Genomic DNA, 18,974 nt, shown 5'->3' on the forward strand with positions numbered 1-18,974 from the left:
TGAGGCGTCGCAATCGTTTGCACGGGTACCTTTTAACACAGTCGTCAAGCCGCCAACGAGATGGCGAGATGATTAAGGGGCACCCGCGCTTGCTTCTTTTCCCTTTCCAGCAACAGCTCCCTCTCCACATCACGTATGTGTATCTGCATGCGCGGGATGTTGTGAGATACTCGCAACCACAGCCAGCAAGCGTGGGATGCGAGGCTCTGCATAACACTGCGCATCTGTTGAGACTTGGCAGATGTTGCATCACATCAGATGAACCATGTTCTTGGTTGTCCTCATGGACCCCTTTTTCTTGGGAAAGCTAAAAGCCCGCCTTGAACGCCCGTCACAGACATGATTCACGCAATCGCTACTTACTGCAAACAACAACCAGAAAGTAACAGCAAGGCCTACGATAGCGAGGATGTTTAGAGACACATGAACATAGCTACCCATCTGTATATATAGCTCAATAGGTATGGGTTCTTCTGTATGCCTTTGCGGGGTGCCTGGGAAACCCCAAAAGTGCACCCGCTATCGCCAAACTTCCCCTGAGATCGTCGCTTTGTCTTTCCCTCCTTGGCCCTAACCACCCGACCCAGTCCACCAACAACTCCCATTCTGGAAGCCTTCCCTTGGTGGTGTTAATTCAGGGGTGCATGAGCGCTATCAAGGACACGGGCATGGGGCTAATTCTAGTGTAGAGGTAGTGGATGGGATGAACCTCCCGACGTTAGTGACAGTGGGGTGTCGAAACTGAGTGTGTGATAAAGCGGATGACTGCAAGCCGGTTAAAGCGACTGCACAGTCGGTAAGTGCGACTGTGTGGAGCCAGCAGCAGCTTCAACCAACTAAGGGTGCAAGTCACTTTTAGCAACCCAGATGGATGGTCAAGATTCGCGGTTAAGGCAAACGTGGAAAAGAAAATCTAGTGCTAGGAAAAAGATGGCTCGCTTTGAGTCTTGTTGCCTGTCGTGGTGCAAAACGAGGGGATGCGGGACTTCTGGTGGTGGTTCAGTTGTAAGCTCCCGGGATTTTGGTGGTCTTGACTCGAGTCGCCCAGTTTGTCAGGCCCCACACAGTCGCACTGACCGATCGTACTAGAGGTAGTTAGGTAACTACTAGTCGCTTTAAACCAGCTCCGCGGATGTGAGCGAAGCGGACACACAAAACCCGCCAAAGCAAGCCAAAGCAACGGGTCTGCAGGTACGCAGCACAAAGTCAGGCACGCTTTTCGGGAACACAAATCGATGCAATTCACTGCTAGCAAGACATGTGCTCAGGGCGCCGAATCAAGGCGGGCCCTTCTGCCCAATCAACAGCCGACATCCGACAGCCCTTTCGCTCATTCCGCCTTCTTAGGTAACCAAGTGGAAAATCGAAAGCGTTCAATATTCCGTCCTTGCAAGACTCACTACCAAACAGCTTGCCTGTTGTGCTACATTCTGATCATACATTCCTCAACACCCTCTTCTCCCTTTCTAGATGCTGAGATTTCAAAGACCCAGAAGACGCGCATCAGCACGATCGTGCACACCACAACCATACGGTATGATGCCAGAGCGCAGGGTGCGCTTCCCGTCTATTGTCTGATGGGGTGCCTTGATTACATATCGATCTGTATCTTGTCCTCGCCGTCGGAATGAGCGGCGGTCTGTGCGGAATCAGACACCAATAATGGGTGGAAAAGGTGCAATCCATCTACCGGCACCACGGGTACATACTGTCATGAAAAGCATGTTGAGGGTCTCAGGTTCCCGCCGGGCTTCGGAGAAACTAGTCTAGCAGGCTCCGCATACCTTATCCCTTCTAGACGTAGCCTAGGGCGTGGATACAGCATCGTGAAGATCGGATGGCCTGATGTTCTTGTTACCGATGCTGCGGTGCCATCGTCGGCCATGTGAAAACCTCAAGAAGAGGGCGACACTTGGACAAGAGGTTTATCTCGAGAATTTACACATACATATAGACATTGCGTAGTGCACAGAGGAACGAACAGTCATGGCATGCATCTACGACCCCAGCTTGCCTACCCGTGCCCTACCTACAACGGCAACAGTCTCCCAAATGAGGTCATGCTCCGGATTCGTTTGCTCTCTCATCTCCAGAAGCACTGACGCCTCGGTGGCACTTGAATGGGGACCTGTGACCGTGCACCTGCGTTAGCTTCCCCGTTGGAAATTTAAAGCCCCTGTCAGTCTGTCAGTCAGTTCGAGCCCGTTCAACGTCTTTCGCTTCGCCCATGGGAAAGAGAAGGAAATGAAAGACGAATGAAAAAGACAGGAAGAGATTACGGCGGCGCGCTCTGGCTGCCCCATCTTTGGCATGTTGCTGGGTATGTATGTATCGGGATGGGGTTCGATAAGAGCGGGCAAACAGACTGCCATTGGACGACCGAACGACATATCCACGTGCAAGCAGAGTACGTACGATTCTTTGCATTTTAGGAATGCAGGGATTCGAAGATGAAGGACAGACATGTCATCTAACCTCGTTGTGTATGCGCGAAGAAACAGTGATGGGAGCAGAGATCTATCCTTCATAAAACGGGCGAGTGGTGAGGACTGCCAACAGCACGGTGAAGCTGACTCTTTTCGATACGGTGTGTCCGAATGGGTCACTGAAACTGTCTCGAGTGAAAAGCGGGAAGCATATGGAGTCTCGGATGGAGAGAGATGAGCTTCCTCAGTCTCTTCCATTCCATTGATCACGTTTCTCGCTTCGTCCTTGATGACCCACTATGGCCGGGTATGACGGCCTTTTATACACTCCACAGACAGACCATGGACATTTGAATCCGGGGGCCGGGGCAAAGAGGTCGTCGATCAGTCGGCCGTCGGTCATTGCGATCGATGGTGCGAGCACGGGGTCGGCCTGGTCGGATCGGCCAAAAAATGGAGAAAGCGAGGAGCAGCGATTCGATGAATAACAGGAACGGGAACGGCCGAGTGGAGAGCGGGGTCTGATTAAGCTCAGATCACGTGAAGCCCGCGTCAGGTTCGTGCTTCGAACCTCGACCCGTCGCGTCAACATGTCGTTACACGATGCGACCGCACCGCACCGCACTGCATTGCATTGCATCCCGTTACGCTGTCGCGACGTCGTCGTTCGTCGTGCTGTGGCAACTAGACAACATTAGTTGCAAGACAAACAGGAGCCGAACCGATACTTTGCGACTGCCTGCAAACGGAGCATAGGCCGAGAGCCGCCCGCCCCCCAAACAAACGGCCAGCACGCAATTGTCCGCGTCATTTGTCCCCACCAGCGGCTCGTGTCATGGAGAGACACAAACAGCCTTTACCGAGTTTCCACGCGCCTTCAAAACCTTGAGCCATGCCCCCGGAGGTCATCTCCCTTCTCTCCAGCCCAGAGGTGGAACCTCGATCAACATTAGTTGTCAACAACATGTTGTCGCATGTCCCGCCCAGCGCACAGAAGAATGTCCTCGATGATGATCTAGACTACGACAATTTTGACCTCACAGCCGATGACGTTCGGCCAATATCTACCTCCAAAACTCCCGCCAGGAAAGAACAAGGACTCAGTACCGTTGATCTCACGGGAGACAGTCAAGAATTGAAGTCCATCCAGGGCTCTGCTCGAACTATGACCCAGAAGAAAACTCCAGAACTTGACATTGATATATCCTCGGACGGTTTTCTCGATATTGACAGTATCACCAGATCGACAATCAGAGGCGAGCGAACAAGCGAGCCAGTTAGGAAGCGACAACGCTTATCCCCAGTCTCAGAGTCCAACAGCCCGAAGTCTCGGTTGGCACAGACACATACCCCGGCGATAAGTCAAAGCCTCGCTCGGTTGGGACCATCACGAAGTAGCAGCAGTAGGGTAATAGAGGGTTTTGAGTCTTCCACATCTCCCGATATTTCCGGCCCAAATATATCCAAAGCGGCGCAACCGACCTATCATGATAATGACGACAATGACGATCCCTTCGCAAGCCCGCCCCCAAGGTTCACCCGGGAACAAAAAGGGAAAGGACCTGCTTCTACCACACCAGATGTTATCAACATAGATGACTCCGACGACGATGACCCATTCGCAGACTCTCCGCTGAAAGTCAATCCGAATCCACGAGGACCGCCAAGGGCGGCAACAACAGCAGCGGCATGGGATCCCATATCAAGCTCGGCCCCCCTTCCAGCGAAACCTAGTCCTCACCGCTCCCTAGGAAGAAGTCAATCAAGGTTCAGTCCTCTCGAAGACTCGGATGAGGACATCGGCGCGGACCCTTTATCCAACGACGAGGATGACTTCCCAGACATATCCGACCTCCGCTTCCCAGCTAATCGCTTAGGGAATGATCTAACGGGACCTACGAAACGACCATTCACCAAGTCCGCATCCACAACAACAGGAGCGACCAGGACGAAGCCTGCAAAAGGAGGTACAAAGAAAACGGCCGAGGAACGAGCCAAGGAAAGAGAAGACAAAGCTCTCGAGAAGAAGAGCGCAGCAGAACGAAAAAGGCAAGAAAAAGAGCGCGAGAAGCAACAAAAGGCCGAAGAGAAACAGCGCGCTGCCGCCCGTGCAGAAGCCAACAAGCTGAAGATCAGAAAGGAAATCGCCACCCCTGAGATGATCGTGGATCTTCCGTCTAGCCTCCCTCCAGCTACCAAGATCCAGATGGAGGAATTTCTGAAGAAGATCGATGTCAAGGAAATCAACACCTGGACCTCCCCAGTCGATAACGTCGTGCGCTGGCGCCGCGCGGTTAAATCCCGTTACAACGAGGAACGCCACCACTATGACCCGATTCCCGAAACCATCGAGACCGAGAAGATTATCCTGGTTATCCTCCCCGCCGCCGAATTCGCTAAGCTCGCAATGGGCGCCGAGGGCCACAATCTCGAAGCGCACGTACTCAAGGTGCAACGCCATTTCCCTAATCACCAAACCATTTACCTCATCGAAGGCCTAAAGAAACTCCTCTCCTCAAACCGTAACAAGCGCAACAATGACTTTGCCTCTGTCGTCCGCTCCCGCCTAGCCGAGGACGAATCCGCATCAACCTCCTCTTCCCGCCGGACTAATAAGAAGAACGATCCCCCTATGACTATCAGCGAATCCCAAATCGACGCCGCCCTCCTTCGACTCCAACTCCTCTATTCCATGCAAATCCAAGAAACCACCTGCCTCCAGGACACCGCCCACCACCTACAGCTCTTCACCCAAAATGTCGCCGTCGCGCCCTATAAACGGCACCAAGAAGACTACTTGATGAAGTCGGCCGGGTTCTGCATGGATAGCGGACAGGTGCGGACGGCTATTGGAACTGAGGAAGCGTACGTGCGCATGCTGCAGGAGGTGGCGAGGATCACGGCGCCGATTGCCATGGGGATTGCGAATGTGTATCCCAGGGTTGGACAACTAGTTCGGGCGTTGGAGGAGGGAGGTCCGGGGACGTTGGAGGATATCAGGAGGGTGATTAATAAGGAAAGGGAGGTTGGGGAGAAGAGGGTCGGGAAGGCGGTCAGTAAGAGGCTTTGGAAGATCTTTACGGGGAGGGATGAGATGAGTACGGAGGTTTGAAGGATGCGAAGATGTGCTGAGCAGTTACTCGTCGTGACTAGAAGTGTCCCTCCTTCTGCCGAAGGCAAAGATCGCGGGAATGTGACGAGGTCGCGGACCATGATTTGCAACTGCATACCTAGCTATTCATCGTATTTATGCACGTATTGAAGGCGTATTTTCATCGAAACCCAGAGGTAGGGAAATAGCAGGTCATTGCCACTCAAGGTCCCCGCCTCGTAATAAGCCCAATCTTTGCCTTGGGCAGAGAGAGGAACGCTTCTAGTCTCGACAAGTAATTTCTGGGAAGTGGTGCGGGATCCTGGCTCTACCGAATGGTGTCCTTGGATGCGCTTCGCCATCAAACTAACTAAGTAGTGTCTGGTACCGTAGAAGTCCGGGGGATGGCTTTCCAACTTACAGAGAATCAGGCAGGGTTAGTAAGCACACTATATCATTTATGCCCGCTAAAATTACTTTCCAGGACGGTGGTTCTGAATGCCTCTACCCTCTAGTGCCTTCGGAAAGGTAGGTGAAAAACGTAGGGTATGGTACAAGATGAATCGAATTTACAGTGCTCCGGGGTGGCAACACGTCTCTCCCACTCCTTTTTGCGGGCATAAAATGCACATCTTCGGACAGTATTCTTACAGATCCTGTCCGATTTCCCTGGAAGTTAAAAGGCTCTCCCGCGAAGTTTGGAAGGAGCAATGGTTGTCGGTGGGGTATTTAAGGTGCTTCTAGGTTTTTGTCAGAGTTTTCGTCCTTTCTCCCAATCAACCGCACCCTCCAACCCTTCCAACGAACCCACCTTGAGCGCCCAGAGTGACTGCAAGTTCTACGTTATATACGCGGCATGCATCCGGATAGCTGAAGGGCGGTGCAGCATGGCTGTGCTTCAAAATTGGTGGGTAGGTATCACTCGAACACCGGTCACACAACATTTGAACAGCGGGGCTGAGCGCGACGCGAGCTTAGACCAGACAATATAAACCAATCGTAAGTTCCGTTCCGAGTTTGGGTATCACACTTTGATTGACACCCGAAAAGACATGGTCGTGGGTGAGATGGCGAGTGTGGGTCTGGAAGCTGTCTGCCTCACACATCCAGTTGTTGAACTCTACATAAAGACCTTGGATACGGTGCTGTCAAATTGTGATCAATAAAGGTATCTTCGCTATGAGGGTATGGGTGTCATGCACCTGAGATCGAGCAATGGAGCGCTACTTCTCTCACGATCCTTTTGCCTCGCCAGAGCACACCCATACGACACGCGCAGAGGTATCCTGCCTTAAAGTGGTCAACTACACGGTAAGATGGTTGTTTCTTTCACTTCTGCCTGTCCTCTGCGGTGTGTAGTCACCCAGCATCAACACATCAAGATCGCGTCTACGTTAGGGGATATCCAAAGGCGCTTTTACAGCTCGGAACAGGGATGTTGCTGACGGTGAAAGTATAGGACTCGAGACGCAATAATGTGGAAGAATGTTCTCTGCCTGAGGATGAAGGGATCTTGAATTTCGTGAATGGCCAAGTATTTACCCATGTTTCTTTGTGTCCCATTGACTTAGACCGAGGACTTTTCCTTGATTGCGTGATTTAACAGGAATCGCTGACATTCGAGCCTTTCTCAGGGTCAGTTTGCGCCAAAAGAGGTGCCAGATGGCGTCACTATCAAGGGTCAAGTCCGTTGTCTGATGCAAGTCAAGATCTGTCAATGTACTATATCTGCCTCGATTTGTGCTAACGCCAGACCAGACTATACGAACCTAAATTGTCCATCGCGAAACTCACGTACAAAGTTCAAGACGTATGGTTTTTACCGCCAAATACCTACCAAGTCATAATGGAAAACCTCAGATTGCCATTGCTTTCTTTGGATATTGACAGAACAATTGGCTCATTCTTCGACTTGGAATTTGCAGAGGAAAACAATGAGTCCCTTATGCGTGAGTTACCTTCTGCACTGTCTTGGAAATCCATATCTATGGCTAGATATGGCGCAACGGCCATTCAAGTTGAACGTCGAGCCCTCAAGCTGTGTGTGTGTGTGTGTGTGTGTGTGTGTGTGTGTATGTAAGAGAGACAGAGAGAGATAGGTGCTGACTGTTGCTAAAGGTCTTGTATTCCGACATCAGTTTCAACGAACAGATATGCAGTTGCGAGATTTCTCTGGTTCTGCTTACTCGCACTGCTACGAGGACAAGATTGAGCTTTTCCTTACCTACGCATTTAGTAGCAACGAGACGACAGCACTTTTTCGCTTGAATGCGGGGTTTGGAAGATACATGCGCAAGGACATGAGTAAATGCTTCGACGAAATCAGCAAAGTCACTTGCAAGGTTGGTCACCCGCTGACTCTACCTTACATCATGATTCGCAATGTTAGACTTCGATTGAACCAAAGGCACCTCGAGGCTGCATGGATGGCTGAACAAATGGAACTCTTCCTCGCGTGTAACACGGATGAAGTCAATAATAATATCAGGAAGATATATACAAACACGTCGGATTCATGGAACTTTCGGCGTATTGGGAGGCACTGGGCGGACAATCGCCGAAGTATGATATCAGTTTTGAGCTCTGCGGCAGCACTATGTGAGGCCATCGATGAACTTCGAGAAGCAATGGCTTCTTTCTGGTCGAGACTCTCTGATGAAGAAAAGTCATCGGAGATGACTGCCATTCACAGCCAATTAGCCAGGGGTTTGAAGGAAGAGCGGGCTCAGTTAGACAGCATTGCGGGTTTTACTCGTCAGTTGGAGCAGCGCATGCATGCTTTGGAAAGCTCAGTAAGTCTCATTAGGTCAGGCAAGAGCGCTTGACACGCGTCCGCCAAAGAGGAAGGTGATGATGCTAATGTAGGATGATGACTAGATCCATATCATGGCCTTGGAGCACTCTCAGAGAAACAGCCAGTTGAACATGGCTACCGCGCAATGGCAAATTGACCTCAGCACAACGACTACTAGAGATGCCAAAACAATGAAGGGCCTGGCATTCATGGGCGCCCTATTCCTTCCTGGGACCTTTATGTCGGCGATTTTCAGCATGCCTTTCTTTGAGTTTAAGATTGGTAGGCTCTATATGTCCGTATCATATTTTCGACTAATCGAACTGACAAATTTTTCAGATAAGCTATGGGTCTACTTCGCTGCAGCCGTCCCACTTACCACTCTCACCATTACCTTTGGGTGATGTATGAAAAATTGCAACAGCGCAAGACACGCGCTGATCATGAGGTCATGAAGGAAGTCATCGGAAGGCTACAATATAACGTACCTGTAGACACAGCATTCAGGAAGGAGACTGACCGGACCACCCACTGGAGAGGAGAGGTACCTATTAGTCCATAAGTAGGGTCCGAGACCTACGGTAACATAGGCAAATGGGAGACCTATCTGATGAAGGCTCTTGCTACGGGGAAAATAACCTACAGAGGCTAGACCTCGGCGTCTATCTTCGTCTCGTGTGGCCTATGGTAGCAGGATTTGTAATTATGTTTTCCTAGGTAGCTAATCAGCTTCTCTAATAACGTCCGTACAGAAGAAGCTAAGCAGAGGCAGTGTATATCTGATGACACCGGACTACTGTTCAAGAACGTTGGAAGGTTGTACTTGATCGGGGGTCTCTAACATTTTCAAATACTACCCACCTTGGAGGCAATATGGGATAAGAGCAAAGGGGTAAAGTGGCTAGTACGCCTGTGTCCGTCCAAGGTATATGTAGAATGTTTTGAGGGTCAGCCACAGATGATGGCCGTACGAAAAGGCACATATAAGTGCATTACTTTGACTTTTCGCAGGTACAAGCTTGTTGACACGAGGCCCGCAAAATACAGTTGTATCGCAAAAAATAACGAGCAAAAAACTTAACAAAAATGAAAAGAACATACAACACCAGGGATTCGCTGGTCGTCACCGACCCAACTACTAGTCTGGCCCTCACTGGCTTATCTATGGGAGAGCGGACGGGATCCCGAGTTTTCCAGTGGGTATGGTCGTATGTACTTCTCTTGCATTAAAATGTCTCTTATAAAGTCATCTTCATACCTTTAATAAGCTACGAAAGATAGTGTCTGATGATACACCGGAAAGTTTCACCACCGGCAATTATGATCATGATTTATGCTCCCAAACGGTGCGTACTGTCTCTTCAAATCTTTTCGTATGCTGTCCCGTCTGCGCCTGATCGCTTGTGTGCGATCTCTGTCTTCGCCTCCTCCATGTCGCCCGCCTCCTTGTCTACCTCTGTCGAAACTGACGAGTATACGGCCGCCTCCATTTGCATACCATGCCATGGTATAAGCAGTGAAGCCTCTATGGGGCCTTTAATGCAGAAAGCGACATTTAGAGTAGAAAAAAGCAATCCCCATATATCTGACTGCGTTCCGTACCGACTGGTATTGCTTGCTAGTTGTTCTTGTGGCTCCATGACTACCAGACGGGATACCAGAAGTGGTCGGACCTCGAGTCATGGAACAATCTTGAATCCGAGCCTGAGGCATGGCTAAATTTCCAGCTGCCTCCTCTTGAACTTCTGGAAGATTACGATTTCGAGGCCTCCTACGATAGTGAGGAAGTCGCTGTCGCCAAGTGGAAATTGCCCCAAATGAAAACTTGACTTTTACACTACAGCCCATGTACAAGCCCTCCATCAAGAGACAATAGAACCGGAACGCCCGAAGCCACAGCTTCCAACGGGGACGGTGGGTGTCCCAAGCTCTTGCACTTCGCCGCTTCTCGGAGAGAGCACCTATATCAAGCCACAACATCTAGATTTGAGTTATAACGGCCTCAATGTTGCAATCTTCCCTTGGCGAACGTCTCACTCGTCGGGCTCTTGCAGCGCATTTCCGCCGGCGACTGCCCCTTGCTCTCAGGCTGGCTCTGGCTCCAACACGTCACATGCTGTTCTGTTTGTGCTCCATCCGCTGCTGAGACCGATCGCTCATCCATGAGGTCGAGTCTCGGGGTTGCCCTTGCTGTTGGACCTGATGACTCACGCGTATTGCGCGAGGTGTGGTGTGAAGTGGAAAGTGCCCCTGTCCGAACATGCATCGTCGACCAGGTACCAACGCTCACGGGGACACTTGCCGGACACTTAATTGACACTCGTCAGAACAACGAATTGTGCTCCTCAGAGGGTGCATAACTCTGAAATAATTACAATATCAATTGAACGCAGAATCCTTGATCAATACAATCTTCCTTATAAGATACACACAACTCCTTCCCATTGTTCTCATACATTGGCCAGCATGTGGGACTGGCTGTCTCGCTGCCTGTCGCCTCCTCCTGACGTAAACCCAACCAGCGCTTCTTCGATCAGAAAGTAGGTCTTCCGCAAGAATCATAATCCGTCGCGGGATTATACGCATCCTTTTCTACCACCTCCAACACCCGGGCCAACATCTTGAACACCTCACCCCCGCGCGACGACAGGCTTACCAGTTCCTTCACTCTCTCTACCCAATCCGAACCACCCCATGCGTCCTCGCGCACCATCATCCGCTTGATTTCGTGTTTCTTATGATCAAACTTGCCATTGATCAACATGAACATCTTGCCATCTAGTCCTAGCCTACCCCGGTGGCCGTTGCCGGAAAACTCTTCCGGAATGGTATTACCAGACTTGACTGAATATAGCAACAAGCGACGAAGAATTCTCTGCATAGTCCTGGCCGCACTCATTTTGGTTTCCAGTTTCGACTCATTGTCGACTTGCTGGTGGATAGAGTCAAAAACCCGATCGATTGCGGTGCAGGCTTGTCTCATGTGGGTCCTTGTTGAGTCAGAAGGGTCCAGATCTTGCGGCAGGGAAGAAAGCAAGCCTTTGACCTTTTGGTAGTAATTGTCAAAGTTGATAATGCGACTGTTACGCCGCAGGCGAGCCCATGCTACGTCGTACTTTTGCTGGAGCAGTTTGCCAATGGTGGACGGATCGCGGGCGGCGGCAAGAGCGAGGATGGCGGTTTGGTCGCAGAGGGAGATCATGGGGTTGTGGTTTGGGCCGCTTCTTGTGACCAGGAGATGGTGGTAGTGGTCTCGGGAGGTTGGTGGTGATTCCTGGTGGGTGGAAGAGGAAAGGGAAGGGGAAGCGTGTGCTTCTTCTCCTCCATCATCATCATCATCTTCTTCTTCTTCTTCTTCTTCTTCTTCTTCTTCTTCTTCTTCTTCTTCTTCTTCTTCCTCCTCCTCCTCCTCTTGGGTGTTGCCTGAATCTGAGTCTTTGAATGAGTTTGAGTCTTCAAGGTCGCTATCAATACGAGATCGTTTCTTGGGGGGATGACTGTGGTATGAGCTCTGGGCGTTGATATCGGTCATATTCTCTGATTCTGATACGAAGTAACCAACAGCTTGTTTGACAAGACAAGTAAAGTTGACGTGGAAGGAGTTGGTGTTTGAACAAAAGATATAAAAGATGATCAGGATAGGAACTTGGAACCAATATGTCAGCACGTTTAAACCCTTCCTTTACACCTGTAACTATGCGCTAACCCTCCACTTCATGATTAGATCATGATTACGGTGTCATACGCATGGAGTACGTCGTTGACATGGAAGTATCCGATAATACCTGGCTGAAGCAAAACCACTTCTCCCTAGCAACCAAAACAACAACGACAATTAGATGCACAGCGTTAGATGGGCATGGGCCACACTGCCCTTTCTAAAAATTCTGCATTTAGTAAGCGCAGTTTCACCGTACTTCTTGTATCTTGGTAGCACCCTTAATATACAGCACGAAGATGTTTCTTGAACTGAATGATACTTCATTGTTGGAAACCCTCATTCCACCTACCGTAGAATTTCAAGGATCCTTACTGATCAATCCTATCTGTATTCTTGCCTATTTTGATTCTCGTCATAGCAATCCAATTTTAGCTCATTTCCCCTTTCGTCTAGTGCGTATGTTAAGAACGCGCTGCCAGGGCTGGCAAAGGGACAACGGTTGAGGTATCTCCAGACGGAGCATTCACGTAGGGGAGTGAGGCTAAACGTAGGGGTGGAACAAAAGGTACATTCATCGCGAGCTCATCCTCTGGGAGTAGGGGGCCCTGGCAACTGAAACCTTTCTTTTACATATCGAAGTCCATTCCATCATCACCCTCCCCCGCAAGATCTTCGAGTAGTTCTGATGTTACAAGGCGGTGCTGCGCCGCTTCCACGCCGGGGCCTCTCAGCCTGACCGCCGAGCCCGTAGCGCCATGATTCCGTGCGCCTGACGTGCGCCTGCTACGCTCCTTACGATAGCGGGTGCTCGCTACGATGTACTTTCGTTGGAGCAGACCGCCGATAGTGCCATCACGGGCGGCAGCGAGAGCGAGGAGGGCGTCTCGATCGCTGATGGAGATCAGGGGTTTATCGGTTGAATCGTAGCGCTCGGAGAGAAGAGAGATGTAGTGGTCTTTGACGGCTAGAAGTGACTCCTCTTCGGTAGATCGAGAAGGAGAAGGGGAACAGTTTTGTTCCTCTTCGGCGTCGTCTGATCCTACATATTTCAAGCCATCCTTCATCTGGTCTGTATTTTTGACAAGGAGGCTCAAAGCCTCAGCAGATTTGGCGGCCGAGTTGGCAATGGCCTCGAAAGCCTCGACTTTACGAATGCTGTACTCCTTTTCCTCGGCGGTCTCGGTATGCGGGCTATTGCGGGGGAGTGTGGTGAACAGAGATTGGCCCGCGGAGGATGAGCCAGGTGTAGCGGAGAGAGGGGGTTGAACACCGCCCTTATTGTGGGCTCTAATCTCCCTGATGATGTTTTGGAGTTCTTCCACGAACGCCTTGGTACGGCTATCGTCCTCTTTCTCGGTACGGTTCTGGTCCCACCAAGCTTTAAGCTTAGAGTGGATATGCAAGGGAACCTATGTGAGTTAGTAGCCGGATAGCTTCAGTGCAAGTTCTCTTAACCTACAGGAACACATGTCTTCTGATGATTATTCTTTGCGCATTGCCAACACGCAACGCCAAGTCCACCTTGGTTGTAGCATTTCTGTCCCGGTGTAGTGAAAGCCCTGGTGACGCATGGGCCGCAAGGCATATGCCTCTCGTTCCCTTGCTCGGGGCCTTTCTTCTTGGTCGGGGGAGCCTCTGGAACGACCTCAGCTGTCTCATTTGATTCTTCAGCCGGGGACAGGTCCTCAAGGTAGCTGTCGATGCGTGCTCGTTTCCTCGGGCGACAACCGCGACGTGAGCTTTGGGTGTTGGCATCGGCCATTGTGGGTGGAACTGATCTGATGAAAATGTGCGTTGGAGGTAAAAGCTCAAAATGATGGAGGATGTCAGTCAACAATTCTTCTTCCCCGACAGCTTCCGGCAGCACCTGGAAGTTACCACCCAAGACCACCTGCCTGCTTATATCACAGTTACGGCATCACCACGCATGAGGAAAATCAGCGTTTGCTGATAGCTTTAGCGACTCATCCCCCTAAACTCCAATCAAGACACAAAAACAGAAAGAAGCAACCTGATGCAGAACCTCTTGCGCCGTGCAGCAGGCACGAACGCTGCGTAGTTGTCAGTCATCTGTATGTTCACTAGAGCCGTCCTTCTCTTGAGTACGGTCCAGCTTGACGCTCTCTTTCCGAGAAACCCATCTAGACCATCACCACCAGCTCCAACGTCGACTACCCGACACGTCACATAAGTCAAATGGGCATGGGCCATATCAACCTTTCTGACTTCTCGTTACTACGTCACCCCATCCTCTACTACCCGCCTGGGTAGAGATATAGACAACGTTTATAGAAATCGCCTCAAGGCACCATTAAACAATCGACCCATTTGCCCAATTAGTCAAGGGGTAGTCTACTTGCCGCTTACCATTTATCTAGTCACATACATACATAGCATCAGTCCAGCACCGCACCTGACAACAAATCAATATGACCTTATAGGACAAAGATTGAACAAAAAAAAAGTACATACGACCATACCCACTGGAAAACTCGGGATCCCGTCCGCTCTCCCATAGATAAGCCAGTGAGGGCCAGACTAGTAGTTGGGTCGGTGACGACCAGCGAATCCCTGGTGTTGTATGTTTTTTTCCCTTCTTTTTTTGGTTTGTCCTCAGGATATCACTGCGCCTTTCACATGACATGAGCACCGATTCGATGACCTAGGTCAAGGTCCTCAAGCAGCCGAGTCTCTGATCTTTGGAACACAATTTACGAAAAGAATGCACGACCGTGGTTTGTTCAAACGTGATGTGATCATGATAGGTACATAGGCATGTATGCAGCGAATAACAACAGCTGTTACCCTTTCTGCTACTACTCTCCAATCTGATGATCTTCCTCATCGCACATCTCTTGTCTCTGCTTCCCTTTCTTTACTAAACAAAAGCTCCAACTCCAAATGTGATGAATGAGATGTCAACAGTGTTGCAATGTTGACGATGCCTGTTGCCTGTCCCCTCTTTGCCCGCCCGTGCCCCAATCCCGTAGGTGAATTGTACCCCTGTTTTTACAATGACAAACTCAAGACAGTTGAAATGATGGAAAAACAATATCAACAAGGCATCCTGTATACCTACCAGCCTCGGATGGTTTACTTTCAACAGAAAGCCAATCACTCCTTCCCCAGCATCAACTTCAGAGACTGTACAGCCAGCTCCACAATCTCCCTCCTCTTTGATCTGGTAACCACCGTCTTCACAATCTCCACCGCGTTTTTGCTCAGGAACTTCTCTCTTGCCACCTTGCCTGCCTGGCCCTCGCATGCCACCATATTCAGCAGGACAAAGACACCGCGGTGCCTCAGATCCTCGTTATCATCTTCACATAGACCGAGGATGATTTCCGGTCCGCGTTCGCGCTCCGCAATAGCCTTCACCACGCTCTCATACCCCGTCAAGGCAGCCAAGGCACCACCGGCAGCACTGCGCGTAGCAGCGTCTTCGGCGTCTGCTAGAGCTACAAGAATCTTCAGCCTGGTCTGCGCCTGCGGTTTGCTGGTATCGGCAAAGAGCGCCTCGGCTTGTTCGGGGGATTGGACGATGTTGCAAACGAGCTCGACAGCTGCAGTGGTAATGCGAGGGTTGTTGTATAGGAGAAGCTCCTCAATGTCCTTCCAGGCCACGCGGACAATGGTGCGGCGAGTGTCGTCGTCAACAGCAGCGAGGTTGGTGAGTGCCATCAGGGACTCAAACGTTGGGAGGAGATCGCGTGTGTCGACGGTTTGGTCGGGGAGCAGGATGTGAACAAGGGGACGGATGGCGGTGTTGATGGGGGTGGAGCCCCCGAAAACGAGCATCGGATTCGTTGAGATGAGGATACGGGCGAGGGCCTGGGCGGCGGTTCGTCGGACTGTCATGTTCTTTGGGTCGCCTTCGGGCAGGTTGGTCCAGGCACCGATCAACAGACGGACGGCGCCTTGTTGAGCAAGCGGTCCTCGCATAGAGGGAGTCATGGAGAGCGAGTTGAGAATCGAGATGATGAGGGTAAGGGAGGCTACGGAGCTGGTTTTGCTGATCGTCACGAGAACGGGGGTGAGGCCGGCTTCGAAGACCCGTTTACAGCGTGCGCTGACATGTTCGTTGTCGTTCAGGGGGTCGGGTTGAAGCTTGCCTACTGCGTCCGCGTAGGCCTTGAGTTGACTTATGCGCTTTTGTTCTTCTGTAAGGGCGGGACGGTATTGGGTAAGGTTAAGGAAAATGCTGAGTGCGCCGTACATGAGAGGGGACCTGGGCGGCGCCGACTCGAGTGTTTTTACAAGTGATTTGAGAAATTGGGGATCACCGGCTAGATCCTCCTTGACCTTGGCGCGAATCGATGCATAGGCGAGTCCTTCGACCGAGGATTGGCTGGAATGTTCGGGGTCCTTGATGAGCATCTGGGTAAACTTTTTGGAGAGATCTTCTACGCTGGTTGTCGCCGGCTGTATCCGGGGCTGGGATGGGTCGGACAAGTCTGGAGGTGCCTGGTCGGGTTGAACAGCCTTGAGCTGATGTCAGCCGCAGGGACATCAGAAGGAGGGAGCGCCAACCTCGGAGGTCGGTGAAGGAGGCAGTTGGAGGCTCACCCTGAGCTTGGTTAAAACCACGGCGGCCAGGTTCTGGACATGGATCGAGTGCCTCCTCATGGAAACGGAACCTTCCTGGGTGGCGGTGTCGGGATCGGTGGTGTACATGGACTCGACAACCTGCTCGGTATCCTGGTCCACAATCTCCTCTAGCCAGTCGATGCAGTACTTCTGGACAGCTTCACGGCAGTGGGAGTGCATGCAAGCAGCGTTGAGCATTTCGAGGCAGGCTGTCTCGACCTTGCGGCTCTTCCACTTGCGCCTCATAAGCGGGCCTAGGCTGGGGAGGAAGCCTTCGCTGAGGAAAAGCTCGGACGTGAGATCGGGGACGATGGGGAAGATGGTAGCTGCCACGCAAAACGCCACAATATAGTCGTCGTAAGTGCCGCGCTGGATCCGGTCGAGGAAGAAGGCGGAGAGCTTCTTGCTGCCGTCCTCGCCAGCGGCCTTGAGGTAAGCAGAGGTGCAGAGAGCAGCATGGCCGCGAACAACATCGGTCTGTCTCATATCCAGATAACACAATATGGTATCGACGCAGTCACTGTCTATGACGGCGGTGATGGATTTCTCTCCCTTCTTTGTGGCTTCGACATCGTCGCTGAGCAGCTTGGTTAGCTTGCCCAAACTTTCGACCGTCTCATCGTCTTCCTTGCCGCCCTCCATCAGGTGGGCAAACAGGAGCAGTGTCTGATCTTCCCTTCCCAGGTCATTATGCATCGCGCGTGTGTGGGCATTCGGCGCCGTGGTGGAAACGGAGGCCATCGTGGTGTGATTGACCTTGGTCGTTGATGTGGGATCTTTGTGAAGAAACTGTTGGTAGGAGCAGTGCTAAAGGAGGGTTCGATGATTTTGCAACCAGGGGGAGCTAAGGTCGCAGGTGAGGGGCACGCCGCGAGTATGAAGTGATCCTGATGTAGAGCGCACGTCCGCAGGTCTCGAGATAAGCGCGGTCGGTCGTACAGGTGCAGTCACACACGACTGGAGGTTGACGTTCGGGTTGTCGTGCGGGCACGGGGTGGTACAGCGGGTGGTACAATGTTTATCGATAAGTCGATCAAGGTAGTCGTAACGACATAAGGCAAGCAGGGTAGAGGTAGGCAGGCAGTCGAGGAAACGAGGAGGAGGGGTATGGGGTCTCGAAGGTCAATGGACTCGTGGAGGGGAGAAATAAGGTGGAAACGCGATGGGACGGGATATGGTGGGCCTCCTTTTATCTGCCAGGACCTTGTCTCGGCGCAGAAGAAAAGGGACAACACTGTATGCAAGATTCGCGAAGGTGAAGATTGCTGTCAGGATGCGAAGATGGGATGGAGTAGTATGTTTTGAGGTTCTGGAGGAAGAAGCAGAGTTAGCGAAATGGAAAGATAAGTGATAAATTTGGATGTCAGTCGACGGCGTGTGGTCGGTGTCTTGGCTGTGCCACTTTTCTTCTTTTGGGGGGACTAAAGAGGGGACTGGGGGAGGTACGTACCCAGCTGAAACCCCACCGTTAGCGGTCCTGTAGGCATCTGTAGTGGTCCTGTGAAGATTGGGCCCTGGTCGCTGTAGCCGCACTCTTTCCTCAGTCTTCCATGCACCAAGGAAAGTGGAACCAAAATCTTTGTTTTGGCCGTTGCTTTCAAACGGCTATCTGCTGAGGTGTGTTCAAAATCACGCCTTTTAAGCCTGTCATCAGACAGATCCGGTCCTGCTGTTTACTTGATTTGCAGTGACCGCCTCAGACCCTGATGAAGGCGGGTGATGGATGGATTTACTTAAACTACCTGTCATAGGTATCCCGTGCCAAGTTCTGGACTTGGAGAAATGCCAGATTGAGGAGAACAATGAATGAATGGCAGGATGGCAGGAGGGTGGTACGGACTACCGTACATAGGTACCAACCATCGGGAATCCTGTCGTTCTCTGCCGTGCGTATGGGATACCTCTACACACGCACCATAGTTTTAAGTTGGAAACATCTGCACCTTCCTGCGCCAGTGCCAAGCTTCTGCGAATGGCATGAGAAAATGCAATCAGCGGCTGCTTTGTTCCCCCCTCACCATGGAACCCCGAAGCCCCCATCATTCGTCCTTCGCCACTCCATCCCGCGCTACTGCGTAGTATTTTGGAGGCTAGTAGCCACCCCACCATGTGAGAGAGTATGTAAGTACCTCAGGAACTTCCAGGCTTCGGGTCATCCCCAAACCTCATGACACCACCAAGACACCAAGACCAAAGAGATGACCGGATATCCTTGTCTCGCGCATCTCATCTACACTAGAAACGACACCAACCGAAACCTCCCAGCGGGCGCACGTGTAGCTAAGGCCCAGCGGTGATCCCTTCAGCGCTTCAGCTCACAATCTCTTGACTGCCGAGATTAGCGGTTCACTTCTGACGACGCAGAGTCCTTGTGATTGACATTGATCAAGTCTGGAAGGTAGCTAAATATTCCTA

General features: G+C 51.3%; 5 protein-coding genes and 2 non-coding genes across 7 annotated transcripts; 3 read left to right on the forward strand and 4 right to left on the reverse strand.

The window, feature by feature from the left end:
- Window positions 1-3,040: 3,040 nt before the first annotated feature.
- NCU06826 (hypothetical protein) lies at window positions 3,041-5,744 on the forward strand. Its single transcript, XM_958574.3, has one exon. It carries the CDS (start codon window positions 3,319-3,321, stop codon window positions 5,536-5,538), a length of 2,220 nt encoding a protein of 739 aa, XP_963667.3. The 5' UTR covers window positions 3,041-3,318; the 3' UTR covers window positions 5,539-5,744.
- Window positions 5,745-6,528: 784 nt separating this feature from the next.
- Window positions 6,529-9,078, forward strand: NCU06824 (hypothetical protein). Its single transcript, XM_958572.3, has 7 exons — window positions 6,529-6,828; window positions 6,977-7,051; window positions 7,152-7,216; window positions 7,276-7,466; window positions 7,636-8,309; window positions 8,395-8,593; window positions 8,651-9,078. The coding sequence occupies exons 1-7, from the start codon at window positions 6,733-6,735 to the stop codon at window positions 8,713-8,715; spliced, it is 1,365 nt and encodes a 454-aa protein (XP_963665.3). The 5' UTR covers window positions 6,529-6,732; the 3' UTR covers window positions 8,716-9,078.
- Window positions 9,079-9,405: 327 nt separating this feature from the next.
- NCU15668 lies at window positions 9,406-9,521 on the reverse strand. Its single transcript, XR_897828.1, has one exon. It is a non-coding gene; the product is annotated as a 5S ribosomal RNA (ribosomal RNA).
- Window positions 9,522-10,844: 1,323 nt separating this feature from the next.
- Window positions 10,845-11,843, reverse strand: NCU06823 (hypothetical protein; the record flags this gene model as incomplete). Its single annotated transcript, XM_958571.2, has 1 exon — window positions 10,845-11,843. The coding sequence occupies one exon, from the start codon at window positions 11,841-11,843 to the stop codon at window positions 10,845-10,847; it is 999 nt and encodes a 332-aa protein (XP_963664.2).
- A 755-nt stretch (window positions 11,844-12,598) lies between these two features.
- NCU06822 (hypothetical protein) lies at window positions 12,599-13,734 on the reverse strand (the record flags this gene model as incomplete). The annotated part of the gene is made up of 2 exons (XM_958570.2): window positions 12,599-13,381; window positions 13,432-13,734. 2 exons carry the CDS (start codon window positions 13,732-13,734, stop codon window positions 12,599-12,601), a joined length of 1,086 nt encoding a protein of 361 aa, XP_963663.2.
- A 708-nt stretch (window positions 13,735-14,442) lies between these two features.
- On the forward strand, window positions 14,443-14,558 carry NCU15669. Its single transcript, XR_897829.1, has one exon. It is a non-coding gene; the product is annotated as a 5S ribosomal RNA (ribosomal RNA).
- Window positions 14,559-14,688: 130 nt separating this feature from the next.
- NCU06821 (CRO1 protein) lies at window positions 14,689-17,851 on the reverse strand. Its single transcript, XM_958569.3, has 2 exons — window positions 16,539-17,851; window positions 14,689-16,460 (listed from the first exon to the last, which is right to left on the reverse strand). The coding sequence occupies exons 1-2, from the start codon at window positions 17,298-17,300 to the stop codon at window positions 15,087-15,089; spliced, it is 2,136 nt and encodes a 711-aa protein (XP_963662.2). The 5' UTR covers window positions 17,301-17,851; the 3' UTR covers window positions 14,689-15,086.
- Between the last annotated feature and the right edge of the window lie 1,123 nt (window positions 17,852-18,974).

The sequence above is a fragment of the Neurospora crassa genome, linkage group II, assembly GCF_000182925.2.
Source record: "Neurospora crassa OR74A linkage group II, whole genome shotgun sequence".
Lineage (NCBI taxonomy): Eukaryota > Fungi > Ascomycota > Sordariomycetes > Sordariales > Sordariaceae > Neurospora > Neurospora crassa.